Source organism: Bos mutus, chromosome 2 (genome assembly GCF_027580195.1).
Source record: "Bos mutus isolate GX-2022 chromosome 2, NWIPB_WYAK_1.1, whole genome shotgun sequence".
NCBI lineage: Eukaryota > Metazoa > Chordata > Mammalia > Artiodactyla > Bovidae > Bos > Bos mutus.
The window spans coordinates 37,716,151-37,742,933 of NC_091618.1; the positions used below are offsets into that span (position 1 = coordinate 37,716,151).

Here is a 26,783-nt window from a genome sequence, read left to right on the forward strand (position 1 = left end):
CCGGAATGCCATCCCCCTGGACTAGGGAACTGTCCAATCCAGCCCCAAGTGTCAAGATTCTGTTAGGCACTAAGTGAAATATATATGCATGCCCTTATACTGTTTAACACTCTGGGTCCACCTGCAAGACACTGGGCTGTGGATCAACCGAGCCACCACTCCTCTTCCAAGAATCACTTTGACAGGTTCTTTTGGAGGTGCTCCTTCTCTCTCATTTTTTTTTAACCCATCCTTTTAAACAAAATGGCACCAAAGAAGGACATAAAGAAACCTGCTGCTGCCGCTGCCCCCGCCCCGGCCCCGGCCCCTGCCCCAGCACCTGCACCTGCCCCACCCAAAGAAGAAAAGATTGACCTCTCTGCCATCAAGGTAACAAAAAGGGTGAATTGTTTGGTCACTGAAACATCTCTTAACGGTGGGAACACTAGGGACTTGCAGAGGGGGCATGTTTTTCATTGAGAGGAATGGAATTACTAAGCAAACAGATAGATCTGGATAGAGGAGAATCCTGATTTTAAAAAATTTAAAACAAAACTGCAGCATATAATTTCAGTAAAATTATTACGAGTATATTATACTTGAAACCTGTATTTGCTGTAGTCTTTGTTTTCTGTTTCTTTTTTTCCCTCAATTGTCAAAGTCTATGTTTTACAAACATTGAAACCAATGATTTCTTTTTTTTAAATAAAATCTCTGGAAACTGGAACTCTTCCTTAAAGCTACATTAAAAAGAGAGTTATAGTCCCTACTTGTTTCCAAAAATTTAAAAACAGCTGATGACCCAGTTGTCCTAGATGTATTTGACAGCTGCTTTATTTCATCTGAAAAAGAGATTTTTGCAACTCAAGTTAATTCCCCCTTCAGCTTTGCTTAATAAAATTTGATACAACACTAAATGAGATCTCAGTGCAGACAACTATGCACTCAAGTGTTTCAGTGACTATAACTGTCATCTTGCTTATTTATATACAGCATTTAATTCAGAATGTGAGTTGCTTCTAAATGAAACTAACCCTCCCACCACCAATATTGTAAAACTTGTTAGTTATATGGCTTTGAGCTTATGTCTTTGAGCTCTTCCTTGCATACTGATCTTGAACTAAGGAGAATGTGATTGATTTTTGTGTCAACATTTTGCTGTGATCAAAGGTCTCGACTGCTGAAAGGTTATCTGCTTTTGGAAAAATGATGCTATGGATGTGCCTGTTACTTCTCAGTGATATGACCTATCAAATGTGCACTGTCTCTTCATTCCCTGGGCTCTGATTGGTCCAAATGACAGTTTGAAAATCTTCATCAAGGGAACCCTGCCTTATATGGAAAACTAGTAGCTGAAAGTGCCTAGGAGGTGATCATTTCACTGAAGCCAACAGTTCTATGCTTAATAAATCTGAATTTTGCTAACTTAATCCTTGTTAGTATTTAATATGTTGTTTACTTGCAACAATCAAGCTAACCTATAAATAAATAATTCATTAACTATTTTAGTATAATTGTAGATACTTAAAATATTTTGACAAAAATATTGAATTAGATTACCCTTAGATGTATGTGATAACATTAAGTAAATATATTTAAAATTTTTATAGTAGTCCAGTTAAATATGAAATTTTATATCTCAAAGTAGAAGTAGATCATCATAGATATTTTATTCTGAGTTTGTAAGTCACTGAAGTCATATTTGAAAAAAGTTCATCATAGAATCTAATATTGGTTAGGAACTATTCTTAATGAATATCCACTTAGGAGAAGAAATGAATGTTATGTCTTCCAATAAATGTTTTTCTATCTTGAGGACTGTATGCATACAGTTCATTAGGAGAAAATCAAATTTTTCATCTCTAGCAATACTGGTTAATGTATCTTATACATGCAGACTGACTACATTGTACAATAAGCAAGATTACAGACACTACAATAATTTCAACTGCCTCTATTCTTTGACTCTCCATTTTATATTAACACTAAAGATATGAATCACTGTCAAAGCAATTCCTCTTTATATTTATCATGATTTATAAGACAATATCACCCTTTTGTATCTGGGACTACAAGCATTTGGAAAGGAAAAAATGTGCCTTCTTAAGGAGAAAATGAAGTATCCCACTAATGAAAACAGGCATTAATTTTCTTCCCCAAGGAACTGTGTAAGAATAAGTAAGTAAATAAAATTTTAGTTTGGCAGGTAAAAGTCTCCAAGAAAAGACAAATATGGAATCATTTTTCAAATCCAAAAATTAAACTGATTGCTTCTTTGTAGCAGAGAAGTGATGCTTTTCTGTATCTTGAAAACTGGTGTATCCTTTCATCTGTATCTTGAAATAATGCTACTGTGAGCTAGCACAAAAAAAAAAAAAAAAAGTAATTTCTCCGAGAGAGTCTCTGTAAGGATAGGATATACTCCATCTTCATTATTTCATTGTAGAATGAAAGAGGTGATGGATTTTAATAAGGAACACAAACCAAAAAGGGATGTTAAATGAATCTAGAAGAAACATTATCTTTCATTCAGAGAGCTCATTCTTAATAGAAAGAGAAAAAGAAAAAAACAGAATTGAAATATATTTTTGTAAAAGAATTTAAATGGCTTTAATGATATGTATTCAACAATATGAAATCAGAACATATTTATACATATGATAACATAGCCAAAGAATGTGATGCAACTTGAGAAATTTATAAAATCTAATTTCATCCCAATAGGTAAGAAGGCTAATTAAGATGTGCATTAAAACATTTCATATTATGGTGTTTTTAATCACTCCATGATATTTCTAGATATATTACCTCATATAAGTTATAAACTTTTTTCAAGCAGAGAAAATGGACTTTAAAGAAATTAATAGAGCTATTATAAGCGTTCATTAACTTTCTGAAAACTCGATAAAGGAAAAAAAACTTAATTGGATTTTACACTGTCTTTCATAAATCATATAAGATTAGAAATCTAGCTGTTCTTTATACTTTGAGTAGGGCTGAAGTTTAAGTGGAACTATCTTTGTGTAGTATAATCATAGCAATCATAATTTTTAATCCCTCAATACTATCTCAGTTATGTTACTAGCCATATATTTGACTCTCCATAAACTATGAACAATATGAATTGGTTTTATCAATTTCTTAAATGGGTTTTCCAACCTGATTTCCAGCTTTATTGGTTATTTGTTTAGGACATTTCTTTGGTTGTTCTGACATTAAACCTTTGACATTTTCTGAGGGATGGCTTACCTGATATGCCCTTGCCCCATGGATTTTCTATGAGTATCCTTTTCAAACATCAGCTATGCTGATATCTGAGCACTAAAGCTATTGTCCTGGGTGGTTCTAAGCACTCTTTGCTTTCAGAAAGTGATACTTTAGAACATTGCCTGAGAGAATTGCAAATGTAGGAAGTAAAACCCATCATGAGTTTAGCTGCAAATACAAACAAGATTTAACACCTGTTGCCCAAAACGACAACCAAATGAAATAACAGAAGTAGATAAGCAATGAGATGATCATTTGCCTAGATTTTAAAAGATCTTCACTTTAAGCAAATTTTTGCATGATGCATGCCTTAGCTGGTACATTGGGATTGCTCTGAAGTGATGAGATTTTGAATATGTCTATCATTGTGCTGCTTAAATTTTAATTCTTGCTGTAGTCATCACTCAGTCAGGTGAGCCCTGACAATATACTGCGGGAAACATTTAAAAAAAGTTGTAAAGGTACAGAATGCATTGACAGAAACTCGTCAATAACAAGTTTCACAGCAACAATTGACCATGTGTTGGGAAGCCTTAAACTTGCAATTTAATGGATAAGGTGGAAATATAGCATTCCCAATAAATGTATCTCTTTACTGATGAGTATTCAGTGGAGGCAAATATTATGTATTCATTGCAACATCTGACTTGTTCTAGTCCAGGTATAGGATTGCTGGTGTTAATCTATAAGTTATTTTTTCTCATCCCTAACAAAGATAGGACTTCCCTTGTGGCTCAGCTGGTAAAGAATCGACCTGCAATGCGGGAGCCCTGGGTTAAATCCCTGGGTTGGGAAGATCCCCTGGAGAAGGGAAAGGTTACCCACTCCAATATTCTGGTCTGGAGAATTCCATGAACTGTATAGTCCATGCGAATGTATAGTCCATGGGGTTGCAAAGAGTTGGACATGACTGAGCGACTTTCACTAACAAAGCTAATACAAACCCAGTCCCACTTAGAAGAATTGTTGGAAAAATAAATGAGCTTATAAAAAGGTTTGAATATTATAAAGCTATTTTAATAATCAATATTTGTTATGAATTTATTCTGTGTCTAATTATAATATTTAATAGTAAAAACATTACACTCAGGTTGTTTTTAGCTACATTTTGCAAGAAATCAAGCCTAAATGAGGTTCAATGTCAAGCCCATGTTCAAATAACAAGTGTGTGATAGATCTAGGATATCACCTACCAGGGTAAATCCAGAGTCAACTGTATTAAACATTTCCTAAACTACCTTCTGTTATAAAGGGTAAGTTGCTATTTCTAAGAATGTTAAAAGAAGACTTTTTGCTCTTAAGGATGAGGGTAAGAGTGATCAATGTAAGAGTGACTCTCATGTTGCCCTGCACAGCCCTCTACAACCAGGGGAGAGGGTTACAGGCACCCATCAGAGCTAGTTCATCGAGACCTTTCATCTTGGCAATTCATTACTGTTCTATTTTCCTCAGCACCTGTTGCTGACAGGTTGGGTGTTCTCATTTACAGGTGGAAGGTGAGATATTAGGATCCCAGAAAGACACCCTAGTCACTTTGGTCCAGCTTCCTGTAAAAAGTTGTAAATGGAACATGGATATCAAAAATGCTGTTATGAGACCAGACTGGTAATTGCCAGGGTGGGGTGGGGATGGGAGAAAAGAGTGAACATTATCAGAGGGTACAAATGTGCAGTTAAAAGATTACTGAGTTCTAAGGATCTAAAATACAATATAATGACTATAGTTAACAGTACCATGTAGTATACTTGAAAATTGCTAAAAGAGCAAATTATGTGGTTTTCACCACAAAAAAGATAACTAAGTAATATGATGGTTATATTAACCAACTAAACTTATTGTGGTAATCATCAAAATCATCACGTGTTAAATCATGTTGTACATGTTAAACTTATACAATATTATATGTCAATCATATTTCAATAAAGCTGGAAAAAATTATACCAAAATGTATTTAAATGTTGTTAAAAGTAGTGAAGCTTATTGAATTTTAAAATAATTTTGCTTTTGTTTAATTAAACATGCCCTTATATCAAAACTGACCTGCAAATTTTGCCATCAGACTAATAGTCTAAGAATAGTATGGGTTTATATTTTGTTTACAAATAACTGCAAATCTCAACCAAATATTCTTTTGGGTGATATAAAGAAACATAATGCCACATGTATAATGATTAAATCAGTAACTAGTCTGAGGAAAAGAAAGAGGGAAAGGAGACATATAGTCAATTTCTAATTAGAAGGAATATGTGAAGATGTAAGTTGTTACTAATTTTTCTTCATATAATTTTAAGAATCTGTCTTATTTTACCCTGGCCTTTTAATACAACTAGAATGTCAACCAGTTGCAATATTCATCCATTTGTGGCATGATTATAACTTCAGAAGTAAATCAACAATTATTTGAGACTATCACTAAGTATTAGTATCAAGTTTCCACTTTGAAATGTCTACCCTGTAAAAGAAGAGAACAGGTGGAGTGGAGTGAGAAAATATGAAAGGGCATTCTGTAACTTTGTCTAAAATTATATTTTAAATAATATTTAACTAGATAATGTCTTTGCAAAGTAAAGGCGGTTTGGAAGGGAATAGGAATGTTTACCAATAATTAGTGAATAGCACTTTTAATAAAGATAATGAAATTTTTGTAAGACAAGGAGACCACAAAGTGACAGAGCCAAATTTAGCCTCTCAACATTTTAGTGCTGCGAATGAACCCCCTGGCAAGTTGTCTTCAGAAGCCTTTCCATAATTACCCAGCATTAAACACCATCTGACTCATGGAAATTGTGGCAAGGATTATATTTAGTCTGCTGATACCACATTTTTTTCTTCTTCTCTTCATACTAGAATACTTTTTGTATGAAAAGGAGATCTTCTATAATTTGTTCCTATATCAAGTTCTACAGTTTCTTTCTCCTCCCAAATCAGAATCTGGAAGACAAAAATTGCACTATACAAGTAGTAATGGCTTCAATTATGCTGGTGAAAATGTCAATGATATAAATAATAAACTCTTGTCATCTTGATCATAAATCAATAATAGTGGACTGAAGCCAGAGCAGAAAATTTTTTCCTTAAGATAAAACTACATCTTATTCAACTTGACTTTCTTCCTTTCACTGTGGCAAGTGAGGTTCTTTGTACCTAGTTAGGTACCCAATGATATGCCACCTTCTGATATAAGTAAGATATAAAACACTCATTAGAACAGTGTTACAAAATTTTGTTTTGCTCAACTCCTCTTTATCTAAACTGTTTCAAAGTAATATATCAAATTTTTAGGCAACTTTTTTCCATGGAAAAAAAGCGACTTGCTGTAGATACTACTGAGAAAAGGATTAAAAACTCAAAACATTATAGAACCACAAGCAATCCTAGAAACCATAAAGAATAATATCTCTTATTTGAGGAAGCTATAACTCAGAGACATTACTTTACCAACAAAGGTCCTTCTAGTCAAAGCTATGGTTTTTCCAGTAGTCACGTATGGATGTGAGAGTTGGACTATAAAGAAAGCTGAGCACAGAAGAATTGATGCTTTTGAACTGTGGTGTTGGAGAAGACTCTTGAGAGTCCCTTGGACTGCAAAGAGATCCAACCAGTCAATCCTAAAGGAAATCAGTTCTGAATATTTATTGGAAGGACTGATGTTGAAGCTGAATCCCCAATACTTTGGCCACCTGATGCGAAGAATCAACTCATTGGAAAAGACCCTGATGCTAGGAAAGATTGAAGGCGGGAGAAGGGGATGACAGAGGATGAAACACGATGGACAAGAGTTTGAGTAGGCTGCAGGAGTTAATGATGGACAGGGAAGCCTGGCGTGCCGCAGTCCATGGGGTAGCAAAGAGCGGACACCACTGAGTAACTGAACTGAACTGATAACCTAGATAAGAGAAGTTATTTAATCAAAAGACATGATTCATTACAGAAGCACCAGAACAAAATTTTGAATACCTCAAGCCCCATCTAGGACTTTTTCTTCCCTATCGAAAGACCTGAAATCACCAAAATAATAATATCAATATTCACATATCCTTGTTGTTACAAAAGGAAGTTCTACTCCAGAAAAGTAGGAAAAAGAAGATACTTATAATTCCTTAAAATACATACACAAAGACTTTTATTCTAATGCCCTTATTTTAAAAATAAAAAGAGGAAGGAAAGAAGATAAACACAATTTGGATTTTTAATTAAATTACACACAAATGCACAAAGTAGAACAGAAGCAACTCAAGAAATCTTAGATTTGTTTCTCAACTATTAACAATGGGAAAGCTGATGAGAAATCCAAAGAAGTACAGACTTAGGTCACATTTTAAAATTTTTATTAAAATTCATTTAAACTTCTCTGTTAATTCCTGTAGGTCTAAAATGTATTGTTTTAATAATCCAGCCTTTGATCTAATATGAGTGAATTCAGGTGACTAGTTTAGGCATTCTAAGCACAGAATTACTCATTTCTTCTTCTGTTTGGATCAATTTATCCAATATAGCCATCTCTTCTTTCTTACATTAGACAACTCAGGCTGGTACTGTATTCTCATTGCTCTTAATTTCTCCTTTTTACACCATATGAGAGTCACCAGGCTAAATATATCCTTTGTTGAAATAAAAAGTGCAATAAAATAAATTAAGTGAACTGTTCTGAAGCACGAAACTCTCAGAGTTCCAAAATGGTACTTCTGCCTGCCTTTTACAATAATTCCTCATAACTCTAAGGTTGGAGTAAAAATAATTAAGTTTTTGTTAGGGTTTGCTTACATCCAGGTCTTTGTTCTCCCTGCCAGGCATTAAATCAACGAACATGCAACAATGTTTTCTAGATTGAAAAGCGGTTAGAGTAAGGACTTTACTTAACCTCACCAGTCATTCTCCTTTGTATCTAGCAGTGATGATTAAGCTCTTTAAAAACTACAGTCTATCTTCCTTCTTAGGGCATTAGCCCTCAGCACTCAACATCACATATCTCCCAGATCATCTTTAATTACAGCTCTTCATATTATACTAAAGATTAACATACATCAGTCTGACAGCCTGTTTGAGTAAATGCATATTAATATTTTTCCTATAAATCAACTCTTTCTATATACCAGCAGCTTTGTCTTGTCTTTAATCAGTTAACCAAACCTCATGATTACTATTAGAAAAATATTTCTCAAAGTGAGAAACAATCTGAAAACATTGCAATAAAAATCTTTTTTAGGACCAGTATCTTGTCTACTACATATCTAAATCCAATACTGTTTACTACATGAATCATAAAAATGTGGAATGTAGTTACTTTTACCAAGTCATTTTAGTATGTAGACTAAAATGAAAAAAAAAAAAAAAAGCTTTAAAAAAATAGGAGATGGTCAATTAGAAGTCCTGATCATAACATTTATATAAAATCTAAAGAAATGTTATGGAAAGATAAAGGCATATACATCAATAAGGGCTTTCCTTTGGCTCAGCAGGAAAGAATCTGCCTGCAGTGCAGGATACGCAGGAGATGCGGGTTCATCCCGTGGGTCAGGAAGATCCCCTGGAGAAGGGCATGGCAACCCACTCCAATATTCTTGCCTGGAGAATCCATGGACAGAGGAGCCTGGCCAGTTTACAGTCCATAGGGTCGCAGAGTCAAACACAATTGAAGTGATTTAGCGTGCACGCATGCACATAATATCAATAATTTTAAATAAGCATGCCTACTAACTATGTGCCTGGCAGTTGTAGGTGCTGGAGATGCAGTACCAAAGGAGAATGAGTGCACCAGTGCCCCTTCCTCTAGAATATAAGTTCTTTAAAGGAACTGACAAGGTCTCTCCCCTCCAGGAAGATAATATAGAAGAGGAAACATGGTTGAAGGAGGAACTCACAGTACACCTGTTCTGTGCTGTGCTATGTGCTAAGTCGCTTCAGTCGTGTCTGACTCTTTGTGACCCCATGGACTGTAGCCTGCCAGTCTCCTCTGTCTATGGGATTCTCCAGGCAAGAATACTGGAGTGGGATGCTGTTTCCTTCTCCAGGGTATCTTCCTGACCCAGGAATCGAACCTAGGTCTCCTGCATTGGCAGGCAGATTCTTTACCACTATCGCCACCTGGGAAATCCCTGTTCTAAAGATTTTAATTTAACGAAAATTCTGTTGAGTATCTAACGTAGACAAGGTATTGTATAGGATCATGGGGACATGATCTAAGAATAAGGCAGAGGCAGCTCTCCAGGAGGGAGAGGTCGGCTCACACTCAGGTTCACATCATGGACCAAGGGAACTGATCTCCAGTAGCAGCCTGTGCTTCCCAGAAGTTTAAAATCAGAAGGTTAAACATACTGAAGTGGGAGAAAGGAGTTAGACAAATAGAAAAGGTTCTTTCAAGGGTTTTGAAGGATAATTAATTTCCAAGAAACAGAGATGACAGGAGAACATTCCAGATAGAAGAGACTTAAATCTAACTTTCAAAATAAAATGATACCATAGCAAATGGAGTCCAAAATCAACTGACATTTTGTATTCATATCATGCCTTTGTACAAAGGGTTGATTATTTCATTATTATAACACCCAGGAAGAGATACAAGTGAAAGTTTTTACCATTTGTCAAAGTGTAAAAGTGTACCAGAGAATAAATATCATCTTCCATTTATTCTATGAGGCCAGTGTCTAGGTCTTTTGACTTTTAAACTATAGTTTATTCTCTAGACTAGACTAGACTATAGCCTTCTCTAGCATTATCAATAACTTTTTTAAATGTTTTCTTTCCTCAATAAGCATTAAAAAAAATCAAACTCTCATTCTCTATGTGATAAATATATGGATTAAAAACTAGAGTGAAGTAGTGTGATAACTGCCTCCATTGTATTTTAATAAATAATAAACTTTTACATAGTATGCAAGTTTCTATGAATAACTTGTTTATAACATAAATACAGCTATTAAAATGACTTTCCTGTTTACACAACAGATTTTACACACATTGTATTTTATATGTATTCAAGGACTCATTTTTCTATCTGAAAAAAAGAAAATGAGCATTATGTAGGGTAATGGCACCTCACTCCAGTACTCCTGCCTGGAAAATCCCATGGACGGAGGAGCCTGGTAGGCTGCAGTCCATGGGGTCGCTAAGAGTCGGACACGACTGAGCAACTTCACTTTCACTTTTCACTTTCATGCATTGAAGAAGGCAATGGCAACCCACTCCAGTGTTCTTGCCTGGAGAACCCCAGGGATGGGTGGGCTGCAGTCTCTGGGGTCGCACAGAGTCGGACACGACTGAAGCGACTTAGCAGCAGCAGCAGCATGATGAGTATTATATAGGGTAACTTTGATGATTTAATAAAGAATATGATAGTTCTCAATGCTGATCATAGGGCAATTCAAATTTAATGACACAATACCTAAAACTAAAACAAAGAAAGATGGTATGCTGTAATGGCTTTAATTTGTGCATCAAAAGTCATGAGACTCCAAATTATAGTCATCGAAGGTGACAAATTTCCACCTTGGTTCCTTTCTTTCATTTTCCCCTAATGATTCAAAGGACTTAAATTTTTTTATTAACTTCTATTTCCCAACAACTTTCAAAATGTCAATCTATTCATGAAAATATGTGTATATGGCTTCTAATACTGTTAAAGTTATACTTTCAATCCTCATTTTGGGACTCAGATTCTATCAGATTTTCTTCACTACTTGTAGACTTTGGACAAAAAAAAAAAAAAAAAAAGATACATTTAAATGTTGATTTCTTTCCAAATGGCTTGGGGAAAGTTGCAAAGTATACATCTGTCTAGCAGAGGGTGACTATGCTTTTCGTGATCATTTTCTTAAAAATAGTTGCTAAAATAGTACTTAAATTGGAATTTATCACTAACATTTGTTATGCCTTTGAGCTGCTTTTAAGTATATAGAAAACTAACAAACATGTCTGAGTTTTAGTGGGCATTTAGACTGATCTTTTCCCAATATCATTCTAGGAAGTGTAGGAAATAGGAAATTACCTATTTTCATGTAAGCTGCCATGAAAATTTAATACCAATCCCATGGACACCTTTAAAATTTGAAATTACAACTTTGCATTTCACAGTCTTTATTTTGGATTCTTTTGGTTCTCAGTCTGGTGACTGAGTCACAAAGTGTTTGACATGACAGAAAGGGAAACAGCATGTTCTAGTAAGAAAGTAAGCAACGTTTATAAAATTTAAAAGAATATGTATAGAGTGAGAGGAAAAAGAATACAAAATGGCCCATCAGCTTTCCCTCTTAGAAGAATTTCATAAATTCAAAAAATATGACTAGTCAGCCACCATAAAGGGAACAGTGTACGCTCAGTCATTTAGTTGAGTCCAACTCTTTGCGACCCCATGGACTATGGCCTGCCAGGCTCCTCTGTGCATGGAATTTTCCAGGCAAGAATACTGGAGTGGTTTGCCATTTCCTTCTCCTAAAGAGAACAAGGAAGGAATCTAATACCTACCCCTAAGGTAAGAATACTAAGGAAGAATACTAAAAATGGAGATTAAAACCATCCCTGGTTTAAATGAATTCTATACTTCTGAGAGTACAATGTACAAAAGAATGGTCTTTAGTTGGAGGTTTCACAAACTGACCAGATTTTCACTTGGTAGGACCTTAAGAAGCACATAGAATATGTGTGTCCCTTTCAAGTCCTCTGAACTTTACCACAGGGGACAGAGCTCCAGAGGCTCTTCCTTCTATAGCAGTTGCCATTTGAAACCCCAAACCAGCCCCATCCAGTAAGTTCCATTTATACCCAGACTGCTGACTTAAAGTTTGCAAAGTCCATAATTCACTAAGTGAAGAGGTCAGGAGGAGTCTTTCAAGAAATTCTAAGCCCCTCTGCCACTGAACAAATAAGAATCTTCTTCAAGGAAGACACTCCAAGAGACTATCTCAGGGGTAAAGACCATAAAAGTGCTGATAGGCATTGGTCTCATCATGGCCATCCACTCTTAGGTTCTGATTTCCTAAAAATAGACCTCAGGGTACAGATCTCTCCTTCCCTTTGCCCTAAGAAAGTTAAAAAACCCTCCAAGAGGAGTGGCTACTTCTCTCTGGAACCTGATGCTAGCTGTGAGGTCACAGCTTCTCCAGAAATAAAAGGCAGCCTCAGCAAGGGAGGACCCACTCAGGGACTGGAGCGGCCCTCAACTCACTCTACAGCTTCACCACTGTCTGCAGCCCAGCAGCTCCATCATGGTGGGTCCTACGAGAAAACTATTTGTAATTTATAGGCAGATGTGAGAGTAGATAGGAATGAAATTGAGGACAGAACATACTCAGTGTGAGTCTGTAGAATCTACTTTTGGTTTTTATCCAGGTGTGTTGAGGATAGACAAGATTAATTCAAGCTACTATGCCAACTACAGAAATACATCTTACTTGCAAAAGAAGTACTTTATGCTTCACCAACTTTCTATATCTCATAAGGTTTATTATATCTAAATTTAGGGGGGAAAAACCTGCAATTATAGCAAAATATTGCACCTTAAGAAAACAATCCAATGATGCTGATAAATAAAATTAAATAAATGCATTGGGTAAAACATACTGGTTAAATAGAAGAATGACTTAAAGTGATCTTTTTAATGCAATGTGTCTGTAGTTCTTAATACAGTGTATCTATATTAGACATATCTTAAATATACCATAGATTATGATATTGTTCCAGGAAGAATTTGATTTAACATTTGTTAAATTATTGACTCATGGGTTAAGATACAGAGAAATATTCCCTAACTATGTTTTGCAATAGCTTTTTATTTTTCCTAGATTCAAAAGTATCCTAAGGCAAACTTCTTATTCTCTGACACCTACATGGCTTCCTAAAAACCTCAGAGCAGAGAGCACTCCCTTCTGTCAATGCATTTGAAAGAGTTCTAGTTGTTTCTTTCTTTCTTCCTCTCTCTCGCCATTGCAGTCCTTCAGTGCTGAGCAGATTGCTGGTAAGTGAATTGAGCTTCTCTGCTTCAGAGGTAGGCAGAGCACTGCTCAGTTTCTGAAATAATACTCATCTCCAAGGCATGTTACTGTGTGGCTCAAACTGTGAGTATCCAAGCTATGCCTGAACTCTGAAAAGTAGGCATACTTTTTGAGCTTACTTTGATGATTACTCAGGGAATGAGCTTGGATACATTTAAAAAATCAGGACATTTTTGTTTGGTTAAAATATTCTTTGTGGTAATTTCTTTCTAACAGATCGAGTTCTCTAAGCAACAGCAGGATGGTAAGTTTAAATGATATAGTTGTTAATATGTGCACACTCATAAAGATGGCATGTGAGAAAACCAACTCCCTTGAGATGAGATTAGCTCTTTCTAATTATCCCCGCTAGTGCTGTCACTCTAAATATAAATGCTCTCAATCCCTCTAAATATAAATTCTCTCAGCATGAACCCTTCATCTATAATCAGTAATCAAAGGTTTAAGCAAACAAAAGCTAAACACTACAAAATAATTTCTTGCATTCACTGATTTCTAAATAGAACTAATTTGATACAGTAGGTAATACTATACTGCTGCTGCTAAGTCACTTTAGTCATGTCTGACTCTGTGCGACCCCATAGACAGCAGCCCACCAGGCTCCCCCATCCCTGGGATTCTCCAGGCAAGAACACTGGAGTGGGTTGCCATTTCCTTCCCAATGCATGAAAGCGAAAAGTGAAAGTGAATTCGCTCAGTCGTGTCCGACCCACAGCAACCCCATGGACTGCAGTCTTCCAGGCTCCTCCATCCATGGGGTTTTCCAGGCAGAGTACTGGACTGGGGTGCCATTGCCTTCTCCGTAACACTATACATATACCCCCAAAAAGGATGCAGATCTTGGATGGCTGATTTGTTAATCAAATACCTAAACAGAAATTTGGCAGGTCTAAATTGTTCACTTTAGAAAATAAAATTGATTCTAATACTGCCCAGTTACCAAATACACATGATCTCAATAGGCACCACAGTAAGTTGAGAGAAATAGAGGGTGACGTGGATTTAGGGGAAAAAGTACATTCAGAGATAGAGGGGGAAATGATTTATTTAAAAAAAAAAAAAAAACTGGAAGGAAACTTAGACATTTTCTAGTCCATCTTTAGAGATGCAGGACAGACTCCCAGAGGGATGTTGAGACTGACTCAAAGATCCAAAAAATTAATGATAGCATCAAAATCAAAACTAGCTGAATTAATTAGGAATTTATTTCATAGAAACAATTTCTAATTACAAGACTTTAAGCTCTAGAGATTCAAAAGAATCTGAATAGTTTCACTAACACTTTCATTGTTTCTTCTTCAGGTCTTTAGATCTAAGAGATCCCATGGCCTATGAATCTTGTTTTTTTACTGGAAAGTGTAGGACAAAATGTTTAATGGAAAAGAGTCACATACTTAAATAGAGACAAAAATACATCTATAGAAAGAATGGAATAAAATAATAAAATTTTAGTTATGTAATATTGTACAAGTATTGGTCATAAAAATAAGTATGTGTATATTATATATTTATGATATATAATATAAAAATAATTGTGAAGATACTCATAAGAATATAATTATAATTATACTCCATTCTATACCTAAAGGACGGAGAAGGCAATGGCACCCCACTCCAATACTCTTGCCTGGAAAATCCCATGGATAAAAGAGCCTGGTGGGCTGCAGTCCATGGGGTCTCAAAGAGTCGGACACGACTAAGTGACTTCACTTTCACTTTTCACTTTCATGCATTGGAGAAGGAAATGGCAACCCACTCCAGTGTTCTTGCCTGGAGGATCCCAGGGATGGGGGAGCCTGGTGGGCTGCCATCTATGGGGTCACACAGAGTCGGACACTAACTGAAGTGACTTAGCAGCAGCATACCTAAAGGAGTCAAAATTTTTCAGCTTTTTCTTGAGTGTCAAGAATACCTCACATTTGGACATCAGTTAAAATATTTCAAAAAAGGAAAGAAAATAAAAGGATATTTGCTATAGTACAGACTCATTTATATCTACTTCATAGTCAATGCCTTCATGTAGACAAATTAGATGATTTGATGACTCAGCTCAAGGTCATTTGACATTGTACTAAAAGGACTAGTTTTGAAAACAGTTGGCAATTCTGCTGTGGTTTGCTTGATTTTTTTTAATCTATTTTAACTAATGATGCTTCTACAATATCTGGTACTGTATCCCAGTCCTCGAAAATATCTAACTTACAGTGTCATTATAACTGCCAAACTATGGTAGAACCAAGAAACAGAAGCCTTAAAAACCCTTTGAGAGACTTTTAAATTAAAAGGAAATCTTATATTTTAAGAAATAAATAAAGGCATACTTTTTGTTTCCTTCTTCAATGATTAGCTTTTCTCACAGCTGCTCTATTTGAATGTATCACAAGTTCAGAGTAAAGACAAGAACACCAGAAAATTATAGCATTCTAAAGGTGTTAAGTCCTGTGCCATACAGAAAAGTTGCCACTAGCCGCATGTGGCTTTTAAAATTTAACCAGTAGTTAAGTAAAAATAAATGCATTTAAAAGTCTACTTTCTGCTTTGCACTAGTCATATTTTAATGCTCAAAAGTCATGGGCAGCTGGTTGCTACTACCCTTTTGGGAAGCCTGGATACAGAACATTTCAATCATCACAAAAAATCCTGGAACAGTGTTGTTCTAGACTAGCGGCTGGCAAATTTTTCCTAGAGGGCTAAATAGTAAATATCTAAGCCTTTGTTGGCACTACAGTCTGTGGAGACAACTCAGTTCTGTCCCTGAGGTATGAAAACAGCCATAGACAATACATAAATGAATGGGCATGTCTATATTCCAATCAAACTTTATTTACAAAAAGAGGTGGCCAGCCTGTAGACAGTCATTGGCTAACCCATGTTTTAGACTCTTCAGGGAATAACTAAGCTTTAAAAATCTGGAGTAAGAAGAGCAATATCTTTCTGTTCTTGGCCTTTAAATCAACAAAAGAGTTAATGTCAAAGAGATTCCATTACAGCCCATAAAACCCTATTTCTATATCAGCATCTGACCAGGGTAATAGGGAACCCTCTGAGCAATCTGCTTAAAAGCCTGGAGCCAGTAATAAGAGCAGTTCAGTTTCATAATTCCCTTAGAAAGATGAAAAATTATATTTGACTAATGACCCCACGGGACCTACAGCATGTCTTTTATGTAAGGCAAATTATCTGTGATGTCAATTTGAATAGAATTTGAGGGGGACATTTCAGCAAAGAGTGGTAACATGATCTATAGTTGATTGTGAATTTAATGTCTAGTAGTCTTGGATTAGAGGATGAAGGGATAGTTAAGATATTTTTCTGAGTCATCTACCTAGATAGTATCTCTTGATCTGAGGCCACTAATGGCCTAAAAAGAATGCTTTCACTTCTACCAGCTCATTCACAAATGAGTTTTTGAGTGTTGGTATTAAACTCCAACAGATCACCACCAATACTTTTAGGTTTACCATAAAAAGTGATTTAATTTAGCTTTGTAGTTTCAGTTAAAATGTCTTTATTTGCTCCTAAATCCTTAGTAGTACCTTTTCTGTCTTTGTGGTGTACACTTCTTAATTTGGGGTTAATGCAATTCTGAAAGGCAAAACCAATTCTATCAATGGAAAGTGACCAAATTTAGGGCAAATAAGCCATAGAATGGGGCTTCCCAGGCGGCACTAGTGGTAAAAAAAAAAAAAAAAAACTCGCCTGCTAGTGCAGGAGACATAAGGGACGTGGGTTCAATCCCTGTGTGGGGAAGATTCCCTGGAGGAGGGCAAGGCAACCCACTCCAGTATTCTTGCTTAGAGAATCCCTCAGACAGAGGAGCCTGGTGGGTTCCAGTCCATAGGGTCACAAAGAGTTGAACAAGGCTGAAGTGACTGAGCACACATGCACACAACCAACAGCGTGCCTATTATAAAAACAGACAACACTTTTAAAATGTGTACTTACATACACCCATGAATACAAGTAAAACTAGGGAAATCTGAGTAAAATAGGTGAACTCTATCAATGTGAATATTCTGGTTATGTGAATATTCTGGTTATGATCACATACATATATACATATAGTGTATATATATCATATACTATAATTTTGAAAAATGCTACTATTGGGGGAAATAGTATTTCCCCCAGACAGAATATTTAAGAGATCTCTTTGTATTTCATAAAATTGCATGTGAATCTACAATTATCTCCACAAAATTTTAAATTAAAATATGTATCTGTATAATAAAACTAATATAGCAACATGTTATCATATGTCATATCTGAAAAATACAAAGTTTAAAGCAATCACTATAGCAATGCTGCTGCTGCTGCTAAGTCACTTCAGTCGTGTCCGACTCTGTGTGACCCCATAGACGGCAGCCCACCAGGCTTCCCCGTCCCTGGGATTCTCCAGGTAAGAACACTGGAGTGGGTTGCCATTTCCTTCTCCAATGCATGAAAGTGAAAAGTGAAAGTGAAGTCGCTCAGTCGTGTCCGACCCTCAGCAACCCCATGGACTGCAGCCTACCAGCCTTCTCCGCCCATGGGATTTTCCAGGCAGGAGTACTGGAGTGGGGTGCCATTGCCTTCTCTCACTATAGCAATAGATTCAAATAAATATGGTTCCTTCTGACTCTGTTACACTAGGAGCCTATTAAAGTCCCATTAAAGTGGTTAAAGGACACCAGAGAACTTAGAGATTTGTGTCATCTTTCTAAAATTTTCCTGAAAAATGAAGTTACTCCTGAAGAAAATTAGTTAAGAAGAGAGTCTAGGAAGTTTGTACCTCAAGAGAAGTTTTTCTATATAACTTGAGAAGTTTGAGTTAACCTCATGTGACACAACCCCAAATTAATGTTTGTTTTCTTGAAATTTTATTAACTTTGTTAATTATATGAGGGATTTTATGAGGAATTCTTAAGATTTCTCCAGGCATCAGAATTTCTTAACCCAGTCCTGTTTCCAAGGCAGATGAAGGAGATATGAACAAATATGGTGAGGATTCTCAATTTCCATATCTAATAATTGGACTGCAAGGAGATCCAACCAGCCCATTCTAAAGGATATCAGTCCTGGGTTTTCTTTGGAAGGAATGATGCTAAAGCTGAAACTCCAGTACTTTGGCCACCTCATGCGAAGAGTTGACTCATAGGAAAAGACTCTGATGCTGGGAGGGATTGGGGGCAGGAGGAAAAGGGGACGACAGAGGATGAGATGGCTGGATGGCATCACTGACTCGATGGATGTGAGTCTGGGTGAACTCCGGAAGACAGGGAGGCGTCGCGTGCTGCAATTCATGGGGTCGCAAAGAGTCGGACATGACTGAGCAACTGAACTGAACGTATGACTTGAAATTAGAAATGCTGCTTTAAAATACGGAGAAGGCACTGGCAACCCACTCCAGTACTCTTGCCTGGAAAATCCCATGGACGGAGGAGCCTGGTAGGCTGCAGTCCATGGGGTGGTGAAGAGTCAGACACCACTGAGCGACTTCACTTTCATTTTTCGCTTTCATGCATTGGGGAAGGAAATGGCAACCCACTCCAGTGTTCTTGCCTGGAGAATCCCAGGGACGGGGGAGCCTGTTGGGCTGCCGTCAATGGGGTTTCGCAGAGTCAGACACGACTGAAGTGACTTAGCAGCAGCAACTTTAAAACAGTCCCAAAAAGAAATGTCAAAAGAGGGTTGACGTTGAACTCAGAAAAGGGAAATTCAAAGACAGCAACTTAAGAGACTGGCAAAAGTTTTAAAATAGAGGAGAGTTTGAACTGGATCCTTGACGAAGTTTGGGTTCCTTTGTAAGTTTGAGGCAGAAAAAAAGCAACCAAATGTTTCTTGCTTCTTGCAGAATTCAAGGAGGCGTTTCTCCTGTTCGACAGAACAGGTGAATGCAAGATCACCTTAAGCCAGGTTGGTGATGTCCTTCGGGCTCTGGGCACAAATCCCACCAATGCAGAGGTCAAGAAGGTGCTGGGAAACCCCAGCAATGAAGGTAACCACATGTTTTTCCAAGAAGCTGGGAGTGTGTGTGCATGTGTGGGAATGTGTGTATGTATAAGAAAGAAAGGGTTATTGAGAAACAAGTTCCATAGGATAGAATTTAATTTACTCCTGATGGTAACTGTGTTTCTTGGCTATCTAGTCTCAGTTTTTTCCTCCATGAGATAAACTAACCTTCCTTTGAGAATTTATAAGCATAATTTCATGTTAATGAAAGGAAACAATACCTAATGCTAATATCATCATCATCATGCTATCTAAATATACCCTGCTTCTGTGACCATCTTAAAAGAAACTTGGCTATCTTAATTAAGAATAGATAGCTGATACCTTAATAAAAATTCCAGAAAGAATTAAAAAAGTATTAAGCCAAAACCTGCATTTGGTTGCCCAAGGAAAATCCTAAGGCAAAAGCTAGTGAAATATGTAAGTGGAAAAACTGCAGAGGTGATTGCTGGGTAGGGTAATCTAGTCATTAGTCAACAACAAGGAAATGTTTTCTAATCCCATGGTTCATGGCAAAGTATAATAGTCTGTTGGAAAATACCACTCTGAACAAAACAGAAGAGACAAAACTGAAGTTTTTTTCAAGTAGATATCTCAGTTTATCTTTACCGTATGGAAAATAACGCTGGGAAGGCAATCTCTTTTTTCTAGAAAAGACTATGTTCCTTTGTTACAAAAGAAAAATATTTGATTAAGAAAAAAAAAAACTACCTCTAAATCAGTCTGCCGAAATTTTCCTCAGATTATAGTTCCTTTGGACAAAAATGTCCACATAACTTATTCAAAAAGTAGCTGAGAGTATCAGATAAAGTGAGAGCTCAGTTAGCCAAATTCATTCTTAAATGCCATTTTCTAACTTATCAAACTTCTGTCTTTAATGGAATTATTAGATAAATGTTCATTTATTTAGCATTCAAATTTAATTTTCTCAATATTACTCAATGTACTAGATTTCTACACTATGAGGAAAGACTGGTAAATGGAATTTTGATTTATGGGTACATAACTTTATCTATTTGTGTACATCTGATTAGTCTGTTTTATACTTTTGCTATGAATACCATTTGCCTTGTCAGAAGGTTACTAAAGAAATTCTTATCATCTCCAGACTTCTAAAACCACAAAGTCAGGAGATCACAAAGTATTTAACATGCACATTCTTCTCATAGGCTTCTTTTTTTTTAATTAAAATTTAAAGAAATTGAAAGCTCTGTGAAAGCTCAAACAATGGTGGAATACATATTAAAGTTCAGCTAGGTTTTGCTATATTTATATGCCAATAGGTTTGTTATCAGTGTATTTCTATATTGCTTCCCTAGTATTCATAGTATTTATTCACTGACAATACTAATAAAATAGTAGCTAACACTGATCAAGCATTCAGTTTGTCCCAGGTATGGTAATAGAATGCATTATTACCTCATTTAATGTTCACAAAACACTACAAAGTACCTCTTTTGAAAGATTGAAGACAGAAATATAGATCAATGGAACAAAATAGAAAGCCCAGAGATAAACCCACGCATCTATGGACACCTTATCTTTGACAAAGGAGGCAAGAATATACAGAGGAGAAAAGACAATCTCTTTAACAAGTGGTGCTGGGAAAACTGGTCAACCACTTGTAAAAGAATGAAACTAAACACCATACACAAAAATAAACTCAAAATGGATTAAAGATCTAAACATAAGACCAGAAACTATAAAAATCTTAGAGGAGAACATAGACAAAACACTCTCCAACAGACATCACAGCCAGATCCTCTATGACCCACCTTCCAGAATATCGGAAATAAAAGCAAAAATAAACAAATGGGATCTAATTAAAATTATAAGCTTCTGCACAACAAAGGAAACTATAAGCAAGGTGAAAAGACAGCCTTCAGAATGGGAGAAAATAATAGCAAAGGAAGCAACTGACAAACAACTAATCTCAAAAATAAACAAGCAACTCGTGCAGCTCAATTCCAGAAAAATAAGGACCCAATCAAAAAATGGGCCAAAGAACTAAATAGACATTTCTCCAAAGAAGACATACAGATGGCTAACAAACACATGAAAAGATGCTCAACATCACTCATTATCAGAGAAATGCAAATCAAAACCACAATGAGGTACCATTTCACGCCAGTCAGAACGGCTGTGATCCAAAAGTCTACAAGCAATAAATGCTGGAGAGGATGTGGAGAAAAGGGAACCCTCTTACACTGTTGGTGGGAATGCAAACTAGTACAGCCACTATGGAGAACAGTGTGGAGATTCCTTAAAAAACTGGAAATAGAACTGCCTTACAAGCCCACTGCTGGGCATACACACCAAGGAAACCAGAATTGAAAGAGATGCGTGTACCCCACTGTTCATCACAGCACTGTTTATAATTGCCAGGACATGGAAGCAACCTAGATGTCCCTCAGCAGATGAATGGATAAGAAAGCTGTGGTACATATACACAATGGAGTATTACTCAGCCATTAAAAAGAATACATTTGAATCAGTTCTAATGAGGTAGATGAAACTGGAGCCTATTATACAGATTGAAGTAAGCCAGAAAGAAAAACACCAATACAGTATACTAATGCATATATATGGAATTTAGAAAGATGGTAACAATAACCCTGTATGCGAGACAGCAAAAGAGACACAAATGTATAGAACAGTCTTTTGGACTCTGTGGGAGAGGGAAGGGGTGATGATTTGGGAGAATGGCATGTATAATATCATATAAGAAATGAATCACCAGTCCAGGTTTGATGCAGGATACAGGAAGCTTGGGGCTGGTGCACTGGGATGACCCAGAGGGATGGTATGGGGAGGGAGGTGGGAGGGGGGTTCAGAATGGGGAACACGTGTACACCCATGGTGGATGCATGTTGATGTATGGCAAAACCAATACAATATTGTAAAGTAAAAAAAAAAAAAAAAAAAAAAAGAAAGATTAAAAAGTTGAGGCACAAAGAGGTTAAGAAACTTGCCCATGATCACGTATTTGTAAATGGTGAATTAAGGATAAAAGCTCAAGCACTAGGAGTCCGGAGGTCCTGCTATTCTCTGTTACAAACTTTCTGTCAGCAGCCATTTACCAACTGAAATTTAAGCTGTATGAAGATCTTTATGATGATCCAGAATGAACATTCAAGCTTAATTTGTAACTCAGTGGCAGCATTTTATGATAGCTGATAACTCTCCAAATTGTGATTTCTTTCAGAGATGAATGCCAAGAAAATTGAGTTTGAACAATTTCTGCCCATGTTGCAAGCTATTTCCAACAACAAGGACCAGGGCACTTATGAAGACTTTGTTGAGGGTCTGCGTGTCTTCGACAAGGAAGGCAATGGCACTGTCATGGGTGCTGAACTTCGTCATGTTCTAGCCACACTAGGTAAGAAAAATTCATTTCAGTGGACTTAATAGGACAGAGTATGTAGGAAGGAGCATGACTCAGGGGAATCATGTTATAACCAAAATAAGTAGAGGGAAAGACTACAAAGGGAAAATGAAAAGGAATAGTCAAAAGTTAATGACCATTTCAATTAGCCTCAATGTCAGTGAGTTTATTTGGGGGAAATGGTCTTAATAACTTGAATTATTGGTTATGAATAAGTAACATATGGCATTGCAGTTCTTACAGGATAGAGTGTGGATGATCAGGTATAATGTGCATTTAATTCATTTATTCAAAAACAATTTATTGGCAAACTTCCTGCCAAAGGAACAGGAAAGTCTTGGTGTCTATCCTACAAGAGGTCTCCAGGAGTCCAAAGCTTATCACTTATGGTGGAATTTTGAGAATATTCTCTGGCTTTCTTCTTGAACAAAGAATTTTGTTTTATCAGGTGAAAAGATGAAAGAAGAAGAAGTGGAAGCGCTGATGGCAGGTCAGGAAGACTCCAATGGCTGCATCAACTATGAAGGTATAATTTCATGTGCTCTGGTGGTTACAGCAATTCTGAACTGATTGGGTTGATGCCGGATGCCTTTTGAGTTTAAAACAACTTATTTTTCTCTACTCTCTTGTTGAACACACACATTATTTATTATCAACCAATTACACAATAACCCTAAAAAGATATCTTGTAAGGATCTGACTATATACATAAACTTTATTTCAGTGGGTTTTAACATTTTTGTGCACCGTTATACAGATTAAAATGTGTTTTTACTTTTTTATTAGATCTTTTTAAAATTTTTTTAAAATTTTTAATTGGAGGAAAATTGCTTTACAAGATTGTATTGGTTTCTGCCATATATCAACATGAATCACCCATCTTACTAGATCTTCACAACACCTCTGTGAGACAGCATTTGTGTCAGAATAAATTTTAATATTAGATTTAATATTAATTCTTCAATATTACAGTTGGAGATATCACAAAATCCTTTACAGCAAGCAGTGATGAAAATGAGGAATCTGAGTGCTGAAGATGTTTAGCTACTTAGTGAAGGTCACATAATTAATAGCAAGGCTGGTGCTAAAATTTAGTTCTCCTTATCTAGTGTTCTTGCTCAAATGAAATTTATCTTATAGTATCCAATTATCTATTTCCTGCCACTTTTTTACTGAAGCTTCACCCAGAGGGTCTGAAAAGCAATGCACCACCCAAAATAAAGATACAAGATAAAACTGCATGATATAACTTGTAAATTTGAAATGTTGCAATAAAACTGAAAAACTTATCCACCCTCCCAAAAAGACTAATCTCACCACATCTCAATAAACTATGTTGATAGCTTTGATGTCAATATGGACTTATAAAGTCTAACAACTTGGATAAAGTAAGGAAAGAAACACAGAGGGGAGAAGAAGGGAGGGAAAAGAAATGAAAAAGAGAGAAGAGAAGAGGACAGGAAAGGATAGGAGAAAAAGAAAATACTCAGCTAAGCATATCTACACTGACAATCTTGGTTAAACTTTACTTTTTTCTATAAACAACATTTTACATTCAGTTACTGCCATAAGTGGGAAGGTCACCTGGAGAAGGAAATAGCAACCCATTCCAGTTTTCTTGCCTGGAGAATTCCATGAACAGAGGAGCCTGGCAGGCAACTGTCCATAGGGTCACAAAGAGTCAGACACAATTAGCAACTAAACAACGACAACAAAGAACAATGTCCAACAATATAGAATGCATCAAATAGATTTTGGTACATCTACACAATGACATTCCCCACAGCTCTAAAAAAGAACAAGGACACCCTTATTTATGGTTATGGTAATATTTCTAAGACAGTACATTATGCAGTGAGAAAAATAAGAGCAAAAGGGTTTGTAGAACTGCCACCATTTGTGTAAAAAAAATATGTAACATATATTTGTATTTGGGGGGGCTTCCCTTGTGGTTTAGATGATAAAGAATCTGCCTGTAATGTGGGAGACCTGGGTTCGATCCCTGGGTTGTGAAGACCCCCTGAAGAAAGGAAAGGCTTACCCACTCCTGTATGCTTGCTAAGCAAGCATAACAACTCCACCAAGTTAGCTATAAAAAGGAACTAGATAGCTAGGAGACAGTGGTGAAGAACATTTTTTATTTTAAACTCTTTGATACTTTCAAGAAAAACATTTAACCATGCGAATGTAACACTTAAAAAGCTAAATTTACAAAATCGGGGGAAAGCCATAAATCTAGTATTAAGAATAGTGGGCTATACAGAATTTAAATAAATAAACTCTAGAGTTACAAGAATTATAAGAATAATTAGAATTAAGTTAACTTAACATACTGTTCTTTTATTAAATTTGACTCTTTTCTAACTCTAAACTGTATTATCCCTACAGCTTTTGTCAAGCACATCATGTCTAACTAAATGGAGCTCTCAAGGTATCTATCTGTTCCCTCTTTAATATATAAGGCTTTCTCAACATTGTATTTAATGTAAAGAGTTATTCATATTAGTTATTAATAGTTGGAATAAATAATTATTCATATTAACCAGAACACATTAATATAATTAATATTATATCAATATTAATGAGTTATATTATTATAACTCCTTGAGATGGGTTATTTAAAAATAGATTATTTTTGTGTAAGTGTACAAGCAAAAACTTTTGAGGTTTTTCCCTCCATTTATAGACCGTATCAAGGCTTCCCTGGTGGCTCAGCAGTAAAGAACCCATCTGCCAATGCAGGAGACATGGGTTCAATCCCTGAGTCAGGAAGATTCTGTAGAAAATGAAATGGCAACATGCTCCAGAATTCTTACCTGGAAAACCCCATGGACACAGGAGCCAGGCAGGTTATAGTCCATGAAGTCACAAAGGAGTCAGAAATAACTTAGAAGCTAAACAACAAATAGACCGTATCTTTATCTGTACTATAATTATGCAGTGGAGAGTCAAGAAACCAGAGAGTAATTATTTGATTTAATTGGAACATAAGAATAATAAAAGCATTATCCTAGGTTCTTTGAATAACTCTAAATTGTATTAAAGTAGTTTTTAATAATTACTGCTCTAGAAAAGCATATTATCACAGTCCAAAGTACAACACTTGGAAACCAGGTTTGTGCAGCAAGGAAATGCCATCCCTTGGGACTGATGGTTCATTTTGTGCTTTTTTTTTTCTTTTTCACTTTACATTATTTCCTTCCCCATTTTCTTTCTGAAAAGATGCAATCAACATCTAACTCTTTTTCCCTTTTCCTTTATAGATCAAGCATTGTTTATGAAGACTGGCTGAACCTTATTTTAAGAACACCCATGACTAACTGTCCAAATCTGTTTACCATCATTTAGAAAAACAAAACAATTTGTACTATTCTAAACTGAAGGACTCCCTGAATTTTTATACATTTTATGTTTCTCTCTGAATTATACTCATACCACACAAACTAAGTGTCTGCTGATCCAGACAAGAATGGTGAAATACTGACAATCTCAGATCCAAGCCCTGCTCTTTATTGTATACCATGGGTCAAAGAACATCCTTAAAATAATAAACCAATAAATAATTTTGGTCAGTCTGGAATGTTCATGTTGCATTGCACTTTTATCTTCCTGCTTAGAGAAACTAATTTTTCAAAATCCCAGTTCTTTTCTTAATGTTGATGAATTATAAAATTTTAGGAGAATAATTACAATCTATAGGCAATAACAAACTAAATAATAATGATAATCATATATTACTGAGAAAGCAAAATAGAAAACTGAGGAAATTCAGATAGAGATAGTTTAATATAAATTATACAGGCAATTTGGCCTTCCCAGGTGGCGCAGTGGTAAAGAATCCACGTGGCAAGCAGTAGATGTGGATTCAATCCCTGGGCTGGGAAGGTATCCTGGAGAAGGAAGTGGCAACCCACTCCAGTATTCTTGCCTCGGAAATCCCACAGACAGAGGAGCCTGGCAGGCTACAATCTATGGGGTCTCAAAAGAGGCCGACACGACTCGGCAACTAAACAATAACATCCAGGCAATTTAAGTGAAAGTACGTTTCTTCAGCTTTGTGTAAATCATTGTATACATAGCTTGAACTATTTCACTTCTAGTGACTATCTGGCTTATTGGAAAATTCTAATAAGCTCTTGATCTGTCTCACTGAATGTCTTCAAGGATAAAATTTA

At 36.1% G+C, this 26,783-nt stretch overlaps 1 protein-coding gene across 2 annotated transcripts; it reads left to right on the forward strand.

Moving 5' to 3' along the window:
• On the forward strand, positions 1-26,188 carry MYL1 (myosin light chain 1). Of its 2 annotated transcripts, none has more exons than XM_005888989.3 (7): positions 1-369; positions 13,449-13,476; positions 19,066-19,209; positions 22,429-22,602; positions 23,057-23,134; positions 24,997-25,039; positions 25,872-26,188. In XM_005888989.3, the coding sequence occupies exons 1-6, from the start codon at positions 244-246 to the stop codon at positions 25,023-25,025; spliced, it is 579 nt and encodes a 192-aa protein (XP_005889051.1). In that variant the 5' UTR covers positions 1-243; the 3' UTR covers positions 25,026-25,039; positions 25,872-26,188. The 2 variants fall into 2 exon arrangements, with proteins under 2 accessions (XP_005889051.1, XP_005889053.1); XM_005888991.3 differs by lacking the exons at positions 1-369; positions 13,449-13,476 and adding exons at positions 12,313-12,449; positions 13,171-13,195.
• The last annotated feature ends 595 nt before the right edge of the window (positions 26,189-26,783 follow it).